Below are 13,473 nucleotides of genomic sequence, written 5' to 3'. Positions count from 1 at the left end.
CGGACGATTTGTTTAATCTTTTAAAGAAATGTTTATACATTTCCAGTTCAAACTCTAAATTTAATGTATGAAATATTAATGAAATATGAAATATTATTACAAAAATGAACAGAGATTAATGATATTTAAGTTACTACATCACAGCAGTCACAATTCTGGTACAATTTGGTGTAATATTTGTGTGATATTTCTGATATGAAGCAGAATTAAATTGTATATACAAAGGTTACGCAAAACAAATGTGTATATGTCTGAAAAGCTTTTATGCACCTTTAATACACATACATAACTGCAGACATTGAATATGGTGGCAACCACCAGTGTAATGGAGAGCTTGCAAATAAACTTTTATTGAAAGATAGCAGTAAACTGTATCTAGTTATGACAGCTCCTACATCCCAAACATACATAAGCAATTTCATAGTGTTTGTATGTTTTCTATGTTGTAAGTTTTTCTATAGATAATGTTTCAAAACTAAAAGTATTATATGAAGATGTGTTTTACTGTGGTACAAATAGCTGTGTAGTAAACTATGAAACTACTTGATATATTTGGATACACCTACACAAACACACAAATCAATAAAAGTTACAAACAAAGTAAAAGTTACAGTGTGCTCAGGTTGTTTATGGAAGCTCTTCATTGAGTTTCTTGATCACATGTAAGGCTGTGACCTTTGTTGCGAGCAGAGCCTCATTACAGGCCTGAGGGATAAAGCTGGGGGGAAGAAGAAACCCATATCGACCACGATCCTGAAGCTCAAAGGTGAAGGAATACTTTATCCCAAGATTATATGCCCAGTCATCAGATCCTCCTGGGGCCAAATCTAGTTAAAGAAAAGCACAAAATATCAATACAACAAAGAAACAGGGAAAAGTTCAAATACAGATCGTCGTATTCTAAGAATAGACAAAAAGCTTACAAATGGTTTTTGCACCAGAACCATATTTATAGTTATTCCTGTAATATCTGTGTATCTTTGCTGAGGCCTCCTTAACAACTTCAAGCTGTCAGAAAGAAACACACATTTTTAAAAAAATATTATTTTTTTGATTATTTTCTAGTATGGCCTGCTACAAATGCTCCTGCATTAACTTCACACACCAGTTCATTGTGGTTTGGAATCTCATCATAGGAACAGGAGTAAGGAAACAAGAGCATCTGAGAGTAGGAGTGAATGGAGAGGTACAGCTTGACTGTATCCTTATGGGAGCGCAGGAACCGTGCCACAGCCTGGGACTCCGGTTCAGACTCCGGGAACGGACCGCAGTATGTAGGATCACATGGATTATCGGAGGCCCCCTTTGCTGTAGAACACAGTGGATGAATTAAACCAGGAGAAATATCAGTTCTATACTAAAATGTCCTCAAAAGTAAAATTAGAACTCTATTGCTGTACCCCAATTTGAATACTACCTGTCCTAAATAATATTTAAAATTAGAACTGGACTGTCCCAAAGGTACTATTTGCGGTGAAAATTTGAAGTGGAAATCCATGCACACATTAACAATTAATATTGCCCATAACTTATTGTGCTGGATGAGAATTTGATTAGAACTAAAAACACGACTAAAGAAACTACAAACATGGTGGATATGCAAGACCAACAGTAGAGAATTGGTAACTTTTAAGTGCATTATTATCCAAATACACAAATCCATTAAATAAAAAAAAATTTGTATTACATTTTTACAGGTGCTTTACCTGTATTTCGAATTTACCACTGCATTGTGTGTGTTTTAGGAGTAATATCTGTAAATGTACTGGACAATGTAAAATATAAACTAGTACAGTTCTGTTTTTTTGTTTTTGTTTTTTGCATGAGGAGACTAGTGCTCAGCATAAAAGATACATGGCATGGTAGAAATGGAATGAAACAAAATGTGGATGATGTTAACTGTGACAAGATAATTGACAGTTCATTTTAAATGGTGACGGGATGCAAGTAATTAAGAAAGAGGGCAGTCCATTAAATATATTATAATGATGAAGTGCTATGACCCCAAAGCTTGCCTATATTATTGTGCAACACACGCAAAAGTATGTACTTAAAAAAAAAGAAAAAAAAGTATATACACAACTTAGGACACAGCTTGTTTTTTTTTTTAAATGAAGGTCCAGTATTTGACACCTACTGCACCAGTTTGCATCAAAATTTCTGTTCAGATCTGCTCCAAGACAGTCGCTCTCTTTGTTATATGAGCGGTTTTTCCTCCACATACGATCCTGTTTGGGTAAATAATAAATAAAAGCCATGAAGACTCTCTTGGAATTATTTTTTGAAACCGTACTGTGCTCAATTTGGATTAAGCAAAGGTACTAAAACAATTCCAACACTTCAATAATAGTAATAAACATTATAGTTTTATCATTTTACTGTTGTCCATGTGTACTTGTATCCATCTGGGTTCATGACTGTCAAGATGTAAACGTCCATATTGTTCAGAATCTCTGTGATTTCAGTGTTCTGGTTGTAAAATGCTAGTGACTGAAGAAAAACAAAACAAAAAACAAATTGAATTAAACTTCTAACATGGCCAAAACTATGCTATGCAGCCACTCTAATGCACTAACCTAAGATCTTGAAATCTGCATCTAAGATACAGTTTAAAAATGCAAGCTCAGACAGATGTAGGACACTTCAACATATGTGCAAATGGAAAATAGAGATTTGTAAAGTGAAATGGTTTAAGAACAAAGAAGTAGGAGGAGAAGTTGAGTATGACCAAAAAGTGTGGTTTAAAGCAGACCGTATGACAGCTTAGGTTAAGATAATGCTAAAAGGAGATTAAACTAAATTTATACTTACGTATTTGACAAACCACATGCAAAAAGCTGGAGCGATCCACTCCCGTGCATGAATACCACAGTCTATCCACATGGCCCTCTTCACCTCCTCCCTTCTGCCGGAAAGCTGCAGCATGATTATAGACAAACAGACATAAAAAAAAGTAAAAAAACAAAACAAACATTCAAGCAATGCTCAGATCTCTAGAATATAAATCCACCTTAAATAAAATGTGAGTACCTTCAGAACATAGAGTGGTCGTTTTTCAGAAGATGACCCAATAAGAATAACTTGCACCATGTCTGAATAGTCTTGCCTGGTCTTGTTTATCCAGTAATAGATCTGAGACAAAAGTTTGGTCAAATTGTGTCACATTTTCAGTTTAACGAATGGAAAAGTTGAGGTGAATTTTCTCATTTTTGTCAGCTTACATCTTCTAAAGAATGATATCTCTCATAAAACACGCCTCCGCTCCGGGGATCCGATGTATCGTTTTTGGTCTGCATCTCAATTAGTGCTGGTGTGTTTTCCAAAAGCATTCTGCAAAAATATCAAAAGCACAAAAAGTCTTATGAATCAAGGAGCTGCTTGTCAACATATGCATCTTTTAGGTAGTAAAAGTGTTAAATATAATAGACATTTAAATAATAATAACACTTGTTCTAAAAAAAGTTCCTGTTGTGTTGACATCCAGATGCTACTTTTATGTTGGAATCAAATTGAACCCAACCCCTGACCCCCGCCCCCCCCCCCCCATTAGTCTACATGCAAAAGATCACCAAATCTTATATTATATATATTATATTTACACACACACACACAAAATAAAGATTTGTGTAAACCACAAAACAAACAAACAAACAAAAAACTATTGTAGCTTGTCAAAAACTAATGTAATATGTGAGTCATATAAGAAATCCCATCTATTTTTATTGTGTTATTTATTGTTAAAATTTGATCCACATATGTGTATGTCCAAAATCAGTTATTTAGTTATGACTATTTAGTGGCTGAGGTACAGATTACTAAGTAAGTATGAATAGTATCTAATGTTAAATACCAATATCACAGGTACTGAATTGAATCCTTCAGTGCTGATTTTTGGAAAACTGCATAGAAAACAATGGGTGGTCAAAGGGGGTGGGTGGTATTAAAATAACCCTAACACAAAAGCTGTAACAAAACACATCTATGTGGCAAAACTTTACATTTATAACCCTTAATGACAAAAATTTCACAAAATATCAAAAAGAAAATAAATAGCATATCCAGTGTTCAAGCAATCAATCAATTAAATCAACTGTTGGTCAAATTGACCCAAACACAACAAGATGGTTAAAAGTTCCTACAGTCATCATTCCAGAAAATTAACCAGATTTACTTACCTAAAAGCAATGCCATGTTTGCTTAGGAGTTCAGTGACAAACTCCACACTTGTTGACCTAATGTAAAGGTGAACTTCAGAGTTTGTTGTAATGTAAATGGGTGAAGCAGGCTGCCACAAGTCCGTCTGAAAAAGAACAGAACATGAGATTACATGTTAGCCGAAAAACTCACAGGACCAGCCTGAGGGCCAGTTCGATAAATCAAATCAATGAACAGCAAATATTGTAAAGGCTATGTGTAAAATCATTCTTATTTGACTTAACTCAGGACCTAGAGTATTTAGCAAATTTGATATATAAAATCATGCTCTGAAAGAATCTAAAGAAGTAACCTCTTACCTCATTGTGACTAGTTAAGTTTTGCACTGTGTCCACATGTTCCTGTGTGGATACAGTGATGGCCAAAACCTGGTCACTGTGTGTGAAGAGAGAAACAGCTGCAGTCTTTTATTCTAGTATCACTATAGCAAATAGTTTTGATGCATGACTACTTAACCCTCTGGGCTTCTTCGGGTCAAAAAAGACCGAAACCATGTACGTTTTAAATTTTTAAATTTTTTTGCTTCATCGGAGGGGGATGAAACTTGGTGACTTTTGTTGTATTACCTATGTGAACACACAAAAAAATCAAGGAGATGATTCTGATATGTTAAAGGGTCGTAAAAAAAAATTGCACACTTAGCTTCCTACGGGTCAAAAATGACCCACATAGGAAATGAATGGGAAATACAAGAAAATCCGAAAACTCAGAGAAACTTTGGTGGTACAAACTACAGATCAGCCACTGTGCAGAAAAAAAGTGTACAGCAATGAAGGGGTGACACTCTAAAACATCAAGAGTGCAAATAAGACACCCTCCCCCCCACACACACACACCCACACACACAAACACACACACACACAGAGAAATTAACTGGTAAGACTGAAACAGCAAATTTTGCTATATTTTACTATATAATCATAATAACTCCAAAACTATAGCAAGGAGAGTCAAAAGGTAGGTATCGTTTGAAAGAACTCTTTTTAAATTTTTCAAAAATATAAATTAGATTACATTTAGACATTGTCCTGCAGAGAAATTGCGGATAAAAGACAAAATATATATATAATTTGTATTATGATTTTGCATATCTTTCTTATTTGTCATGGAATAACTCAGGAAGGAAATAAGGTAGGAGGAAAATTCTTTTTTAGTGAAGTCCCCCTACATGTTAGCTGCATCTGGATAAAAAATAATAATAATTTGGATAAAGGAATCAAAAGTTACAGCATTTGGAACAGAGATAGCCTTTTTGTACAGTCTTTGACGCCCCCTCATGGGCAATTGTTTCTCCATGAAGAATATCTAGTCATAAAAGCAATAGATTATGTTAATTTTAGGCTCATTGTAATTGTAATAATATGCTGTAAAAAATGAAGTGCCATTTTCAATGATCTGTGAATGTTTCATGAGCTGTATGATGTTTTTGACACATTGCAGTACATTATTTTATAGATTATGAAAAAAAAAGAAATTGTATTTATCACCAAATAACTCAGCAATACTTAAGATTTTTTCAAAGTGGATACATTCACTGTAAAGGTCATACCCTAAGCTTTCAAATGACATCAACTTTGTGTTAATCAAGGCAATATTTTTGAAAAATATGGTAATGAATATTTTCGCAGCTAGGTGGCGCCTGCTGGCGGTACACTCGGTTTTAGAGGGATTACTCAGCACTCGTTAAGAGTTAATAAATGTGATTAGATGCATTAAAAAGCTGAGATCCTAAGCTTTAAAATGATATATAGATTGTGTTGTTCCATTCAGTGGTTGCTTAGTAATTCGATTTTTTTTCTTTCCAAATGGGAATAAAAAAAATAAATAAAAAAAAGCTATGGCAGCCTATAGGCGGTTACAGGACATTACACACATTTATTATATTTTAAAGCCACTGGATGGCGCTCTTCTCACTTGAATTTTTTTTTATTTTAGGCCTGCACTCTATTTTGATGTGCAATGGTGCATTTATTGAAAAAAAATTAAAATTAAAATAAAATAAAAATATATATATTAATTCTAATGGAAAAAATTGCTCATAAAAAATATATAATTAATGCAAAGTATCATAAAAATCTTTAAAAATTCTAAATAATATACAAAAAATATTATTGAACAAAAATATATTTGATTGGTTTTCCTGGGAAAAAAAAAGTTACATTTTTAAGGCTTCGGTCTTTTTTGACCCGGAGGAAGCTAAGTGTAACCCATTTACGAAGAAGCCCAGAGGCAGTAATACATAATTGCACGTAATTATTCAAAAGAAACACTTCAGCAGAGTGTACTATTTTCTGTATATCTCAAACTTTTGGTTGTCATAACATCTCAACTATTAACAACATGTGCTATGCTATTCTAGTAATTGTAAAGTGTCATATATCCACATTTAATAGATGGACAAACAAACACTACTGTTTTTATTATTATTATTTTACTCAAATGTTAGAAAAAAAAATCATACTGTGAGAACCCATTTTTCTACAGCAGGTAACCTTTTTCACATTTTATTGTTTAAAGTGAGGTTTTACATCGATTGCAATAAGTTAATGCTAACATACAACAGATATCTGATTTTAGTCTTTTTACAGCATCAACTTAAACATATGATTGTATAATGCAGCATTTTAGGAAAAATATGACTTACTGTTCCGATTTGCAGATACACTTCTCAAGGAAGATGTTAAAACATATTAAGTAAACCAGTTGTATTGGGGGCCTCATGTTTTTGTTCTGTCTCCCAATAGTTTGTGCAATAATGTGGACAAGGTAAGAGGCCAGTATTGATCTAGAACTGTTTGTTCGCTGGTTAACCTTTACTTTGAATTAGCTCAGTGAAGATTATATTTTAAAACATTCCAAATGGTTGATTGTAAAATCTATAAGATAACTGCTGTATCATTTTTTAAAATATAAAAGTATAATCAGGAAACAAATGGTGTCATTTCATTTCAACTGTTAAGAACATTATTTCTCTGCGATTAGCAAAACACATAGGCTAGAACTCAACCATAGATTAAACTAGGTGGCAGCCTATGTCGATTATTATTATCATTATTTTTAATAAACTAAATCATCCTTTGTGCACCAGACCAGTAGGTGGCAAAAATGTCGTTTGCCAACAGGCATTAAATCGCCAGAAGAAGTAAAAATCAACATCCGGCCAGGGGTAAGCGCTTCCGGATTGTGACGAGAGACGTGTTGTGTTGTCGTCTTTGAGGAAGATGTCAGCGCACGAGCACCTGTCTTTCTGTCTTTGCGATTTAATCAGGTAAACGTTGTAAATTATTTATCGATTGTGTAGATTTTAAAGCCACCGAACTGTTGTTGCTACTGGGCGAATGTTTAATAAAATTACTTGCTCAATTCATTTTCTGTTTTGATTAATGAATGAAGGAATCTATTTATTTGTTAATTTTCTAAACATTTATATGTATTAATCTGCAGCTTTGTATTATTTTAATACTTCAGAAATTCCCAAGTGAATTCTCTGTTCATGTTAAAAGAAACAAGCTATTCACATGTATCATTCATTCGTCCCATACAGATTCATATATATATATATATATATATATATATATATACATATATATATATATATATATATATATATATATATATATATATATATATATATATTAGTATAATTATAAAATAAAATAGTAAGACAGGACAACATAGAACTTGTTTAAGTATTACAAGAAAAGCTGCAACAATGTACATTTAGAACTAGTTGTGTAATTATGTACTGACTTTTAAGGCCTATTTATTGTTTATTATGCATTTTCATATGAAAAATTGTATGTGAAGTGACATTAATTAGAAAGATGTATTATTGTATGTGGTTTTTGCCTTCCACAGGTTACTGTGGTCACTGCTGTTGCCATGTCTCTATCTGAGTCTTGTCCTGACAGCCATCCTCTTCCTCTTCATCATGGGAGTGAGAAGCTGGCTGCAGATGAAGAGGAAGAGCAGGAGAGCTCAGGACGGCCGTCTTGCTGTGGCCTTCTTCCACCCATACTGCAATGCAGGAGGAGGAGGAGAGAGAGTGCTGTGGTGTGCTTTACGGGCTCTTCAAAACAGGTCAGATATTTCAGCTCTTAAGAGTGTGCCATTTATTTGGCCAGACATTTATGGGTCAGTGACAAATAGGAAGTGAAAGCATGCAAAAAATCTGAATTGAACATATAATAAACAGTAATCCAAAATGTAAATAATTGTATACTATATTAAAGTTTTTATGTGTATATTTCTTAAGCTTGACGACTATTTTCAAGTTATTGATTCTAGTCACTAAAAAGGTCATTCAAAATATTTATATAATTATAATTGTTCCATATAATTAATAATGACCGGCAAGTATTAATTAGTCAGAAGATGTATTGCAAAATGATCATCCAATAAATAATCCACTGTATTTACGCAGGTACCAAGATGTTTCCTTCGTGGTTTACACTGGTGATCAGGGTGTGACAGCAGAAGAGATTTTAGATGGAGCGCGGCGGCGCTTCAACATCAGACTCCCTCGAGCCGTTAAGTTTGTGTTCCTGAAACATCGTCTCCTGGTGGAGGCCAGACTTTACCCACACTTCACCCTTCTGGGGCAGAGCGTGGGCTCCATCTTCCTGGGGTGGGAGGCCTTGACTGAGTTTGTTCCAGATCTCTACATTGACTCGATGGGCTATGCCTTCACCCTGCCTGTGTTCCGTTATCTGGGTGGATGTCCTGTGGGAAGCTATGTGCACTACCCAACCATCAGCACTGATATGCTGTCAGTGGTTCGAGAAAGAAACCCACGGTTAGTAAGGAAAGTCACATTATTGTTATTAAATTAGATTACAGGGGGTAGGGGGGAATAAAGGCCTCCTGTAGTGAATCTGTGTGTTTTTGTAAGAAAAATATACATTTTTCAAACGTAATAAACTTTTCTTTCACTTCCGTTATCTGTCATACACAGAAACTGTTCCTTCTGATTCCTTATATTATAAAAGCAAAAGTAAAGACATTTATCCACATTTTTTCCCACGTAAAAATGGGTGTGGCCATTTGTACATTTGATAGGTTTTTGCTTTCAGCTATTTTTAACTGTACCAACCGTTTTACTGCTTGAAATTGCAAATTGATGTGCCTTACCATATTATTTTAATGTATTATCTAAATTAGGAACACACTGGTTTGTAGTGCAAACAGTTTTACCGTTTACTGTAATTCTTCTGGATATTTCCCTTTAGTAACTAATGAACCAGAAGTCTCGCTCATAGCCTTTCTTCCACATGAAAGAATAAGATGGATCATGTTTACAAAAGATTTGTATTTCAAATAAATGTTCTTTTGAACTTTCTACTCATCAAAAAAAAATTCAAATTTTCCCCCAAAATGTGATGCAGCACAGTTGTGTTCAGCATTGATAATGCTATGATTTTTTTCTTAAACAGCAAAAAAGCATTTTAGAATGATTTCTGAAGGATCATGTGACACTAAAGACTGGAGTAATGCCAGCTTAGCATCACAGGACATTTTAAAATATCAGTACAGTGCTTTTAAGTTGGAATAATATTTCCATCATTTTACTGTATTATTGAAGAAATAAATGCAGCCTTGGTGACTTCTTACAAAAACATAAAACTCTTACTGACTCCAAGCTTTTGAACGGTGGTGTATGTACAGTATGATTGGCCTATAGAAATCTAACATATATAATTCCATCTATACATTCTTATATCTTCATTCTAGGTTCAATAATGCAGACTACATCTCCAGTAACCCTGTACTGAGTGCCATCAAAGTGATTTACTACTGTGTCTTTGCGCTGCTGTATGGTCTGGCCGGATCCTGTAGTGACGTAGTCATGGTAAATTCCACCTGGACTTTAGGTCACATTCTGGCTCTGTGGCGCGCTCCTAACCGCACCAGTGTAGTCTTTCCACCATGCGACGTTCAGGCCTTCCTGGACATCCCTATTGGAGATGAGGATGAAGAGAAGGAGAGAAAAAAGTGTCACTCTGTGGTGTCCGTGGGTCAGTTCCGGCCTGAAAAAGACCATCGGCTGCAGATCAAGTCTTTTAGAAAACTTCTGGACAGGAAGGGGGTGGAGCCTGGCGGGCGAGAGACCGTGAAGCTGGTGTTGATTGGTGGATGTCGTAACCAGGAAGATGAGGAGAGGGTACAGATGCTGAAGGGATTGTGTCTGGATCTGGGTGTGGTGGACAGGGTGGAGTTTAAACTCAATATCCCATTTGAAGAACTGAAGAAAGATTTAACAGACGCCACCATCGGGTTGCACACAATGTGGAATGAACATTTCGGTATTGGTAAGAAATATCATGCTCTCAGCAAAATCTCGTAACATTATACAGATTACAAAAAAAAACTAAAATGGTGTTGATTGTTTATAGAACCAGAAATACTTGATTAAATATTATACAATACAATGTTTTTAATGAAATATTTTTTTAAAATGGAATCAATTTGATTAAAATGTTACATTAGTTAAATTATTTTGTCAAATCAAATTATTTCTTTAATATAGATTAATAGAATAATATATATATATATATATATATATATATATATATATATATATATAATATTTTGAATTTAATTTAATTTTATATTTTCTGTTAATCTCTCTTATTTCATTTTTTTAAAACCTTTTTATATATATTCCTTTAAAAGTCTTTATAGTTTTTATTTATTTGTATTTATTAATTTAAGTCTACTTTTATTTTTTGTTATTTTAGTCCTTTAAGTTAAACTAAAAATAAGAAATGTTGCCCTGGCAATTACCTATAATATTTAGCTAATAGTAATATATTTTATTATAACTGATATTACATTTTATTTTTCCTTATTATTTTGAGTTAATTTTATTTTAAATGTTCTGTTAATCTTTCATTTTAGCTTTAGTTATGTAGTTTTTGACATTTTTATATATATATATATTTTATATGTTTAGGGTTTTAGTTTTGTTAAATAATAACCGTGATATTTCTATGCTGGTTCCACTGAGATATTCTCATCTCCTCCCACATGTCCACAGGTGTAGTGGAGTGTATGGCTGCAGGAACAATCATTCTGGCTCACAAATCCGGTGGTCCGAAGTTGGACATTGTAGTTCCCTATGATAACGGTCCAACTGGCTTCCTGGCAGACGATGAAGACAGTTATGCAGATGCCATGGAGCGAATCCTTTCCATGACTCCTGCAGCTCGATTAGAGATCCGACGCCGGGCACGTCTGTCCGTCACCCGCTTCTCAGACCAGGAGTTTGAAGGCTCATTTCTTTCAGCCGTGGAGCCTCTAATGTCAACACTAAGACTGTGAGCGTTCGGAGGGGGCCATGGGGACTGACTATAGTGAATCAGCTACATATAGTTCAGTCTTGTGATAGCTCCATAGTGCTGACTCCAAGTCATTCCTTGTCTAGAGCAGAAGTGAGCACTTCACACCTGCCTGTTTTGTGAACATTTGCTCTTTAAGTAACATCACTAAGGGAAGGGAAAAGCATCATGGGAAATGCTAGTTCTGGTGAAATGCCAGCTTTTGCTTTAACTTAACGACAGATTGAATGACAGATTGCTGCAAATGAAAAAAAAAAAGTAGTAGATTTTGTTTAATTGAAATGCAAACATGAAGTTCTTTTCTTCATATCTGTTATATGTACATTGTGATGTAATAGTTTTGTTTTCTTTTATTGTAAAAGGTTTTAGAGGTTTACACAACAAGACTAATGTATAAAAAAAAAAGAGATAAGTTTCTCTTGGAAGATTCAAATCATACTAGTGCTTTATGTTCCTTTTTTTGTTTATAATAAATTATATATGAGTGGTGGTCTGGAAATATAAACGAAATGTTTGTCCTGTTTTTTTTCTGGAAAATAGACTGAATTCACTATAACCAATCATTTTAAGTAGCAATATTTTCATTTAATTATTACATGCGTAGTTATTATTACATTGGAAAGCTGTTTTCAAGTCTAATTTTTGTCACATACTGCTGTCCAAAAATTGTACACGATTAACCAACCTCTGGTAACAGAATTGGTTTTACATAAGAACTGCTGTATCTGGAAAAGCTGTCCCAGGAGCACAGATTCTGAGTACAGGAAGCAGTGTTTGTCTGTCTAGACTAGATAGGAAAGTGAGAGAGAGGCCAAATTAAACAGCACATAGTATCTGGGAAAAGAGGAGGGAACGGAGAGGGTTGAGGGTATTTAAACAGCTAGTAACAGAGGTTTTCTTCAACTTGTTATAAAACCTAACAATTAGATTTACTTAATGAAATAAGTACATTTTTCTCAAATACTACTGAAAGTTTATTGTAAAAATTTTTTAAAAAAAGACATACGTGAACTCAATTTCTGGTAATACGCAAAACTCAAACTGAATGAGTTGCAGCGTATTTTGTTTTCTCAGTATGCTTTTCCTCAGACTGTTAAGGAGAGTTGAAATTGTGTTAACTGTGTATTTTTGCATAGGATTAGTAGGGGAGGTCTCTGTGTTTTTAGATTTTATGCAAATAGTTGTATGCAGTTTCATCAAGTTACACAACTTACACAATGTATACTGATTTATAATAATTAATGTTAACATTATTTTTTTTTTGTGTGTGTGGGCTCGTCAAAGTATATTGGTTTTAAACTTTGAGGCAATTGTTTCCTAAAATGGTTAACCTTCACTAATATTGTGTATTACAGTGTACATGTGTTCTTTCTAACAATAATACATATTATTTATAATACTAATATACATTTTAATGAAATCTATTCTGCTTACCAAGGATGCATTTATTTAATCAAAAATACAGTAAAACCATAGTATTGTAAATTATTGTTAATTTAATACATTAATTGTTGAAAATTCCACTTTGCATCACAGGAATGATTTAATATATACAAATATAAACACATTTTTAATTGAATAATATTTCGGGATATTAAGCTGTAATTAAAAAAGATTATTGGACTACATTTTACAATAAAAATACTATTTCAGGCAAAATGTCACGTTTCATTTAATTGGCTACTTTGAAATCATTTGTGAAATTTACTAGCAAAGTATGTTTTTTCACATTTAAATTGTTTATTTAAATATTTTTTAATTAAATGCTTCAAAGAACAAGGCTATTTTTTATAACATGGATTAATTGCCTGAAACAATAATTATGTCTTACACATTTTTGCCGTTTCATAATTGTTGTACTGTTTAATATTATATAAAAAGCTTATAATAGGCAATTTAATAACAAATTCCATTGTAACAC

General features: G+C 33.6%; 2 protein-coding genes across 2 annotated transcripts; one reads left to right on the top strand and one right to left on the bottom strand.

Annotated features, from left to right (window-relative positions):
- Positions 1 to 597: 597 nt before the first annotated feature.
- On the bottom strand, positions 598 to 7,011 carry cpb2 (carboxypeptidase B2 (plasma)). The gene is made up of 11 exons (XM_059553239.1): positions 6,860 to 7,011; positions 4,515 to 4,590; positions 4,176 to 4,300; positions 3,222 to 3,330; positions 3,031 to 3,132; positions 2,812 to 2,916; positions 2,380 to 2,490; positions 2,138 to 2,228; positions 1,106 to 1,308; positions 924 to 1,008; positions 598 to 827 (listed from the first exon to the last, which is right to left on the bottom strand). The coding sequence occupies exons 1-11, from the start codon at positions 6,934 to 6,936 to the stop codon at positions 628 to 630; spliced, it is 1,284 nt and encodes a 427-aa protein (XP_059409222.1). The 5' UTR covers positions 6,937 to 7,011; the 3' UTR covers positions 598 to 627.
- A 364-nt stretch (positions 7,012 to 7,375) lies between these two features.
- alg11 (ALG11 alpha-1,2-mannosyltransferase) lies at positions 7,376 to 12,145 on the top strand. Its single transcript, XM_059554143.1, has 5 exons — positions 7,376 to 7,483; positions 8,074 to 8,295; positions 8,639 to 9,010; positions 9,946 to 10,523; positions 11,252 to 12,145. Exons 1-5 carry the CDS (start codon positions 7,437 to 7,439, stop codon positions 11,533 to 11,535), a joined length of 1,503 nt encoding a protein of 500 aa, XP_059410126.1. The 5' UTR covers positions 7,376 to 7,436; the 3' UTR covers positions 11,536 to 12,145.
- The last annotated feature ends 1,328 nt before the right edge of the window (positions 12,146 to 13,473 follow it).

The sequence above is a fragment of the Carassius carassius genome, chromosome 7, assembly GCF_963082965.1.
Source record: "Carassius carassius chromosome 7, fCarCar2.1, whole genome shotgun sequence".
In the NCBI taxonomy this organism is placed as follows: Eukaryota; Metazoa; Chordata; class Actinopteri; order Cypriniformes; family Cyprinidae; genus Carassius; species Carassius carassius.
The sequence above is the reverse complement of the archived record's forward strand: the minus strand, read 5'-3'. Positions and strand labels throughout refer to the sequence as shown.

Excerpts from the sequence above, each read along its gene's own strand:
- alg11 (XM_059554143.1), top strand. The coding sequence starts at position 7,437 with ATGTCAGCGCACGAGCACCTGTCTTTCTGTCTTTGCGATTTAATCAG. Across the intron at positions 8,296-8,638 it reads TTACGGGCTCTTCAAAACAG|GTACCAAGATGTTTCCTTCG; the intron begins GTCAGATATTTC and ends GTATTTACGCAG. Across the intron at positions 9,011-9,945 it reads GTTCGAGAAAGAAACCCACG|GTTCAATAATGCAGACTACA; the intron begins GTTAGTAAGGAA and ends TCTTCATTCTAG.
- cpb2 (XM_059553239.1), bottom strand. The coding sequence starts at position 6,936 with ATGAGGCCCCCAATACAACTGGTTTACTTAATATGTTTTAACATCTTC. Across the intron at positions 4,301-4,514 it reads ACTTAACTAGTCACAATGAG|ACGGACTTGTGGCAGCCTGC; the intron begins GTAAGAGGTTAC and ends GTTCTTTTTCAG. Across the intron at positions 1,309-2,137 it reads TTTTGATGCAAACTGGTGCA|CAAAGGGGGCCTCCGATAAT; the intron begins GTAGGTGTCAAA and ends TGTGTTCTACAG.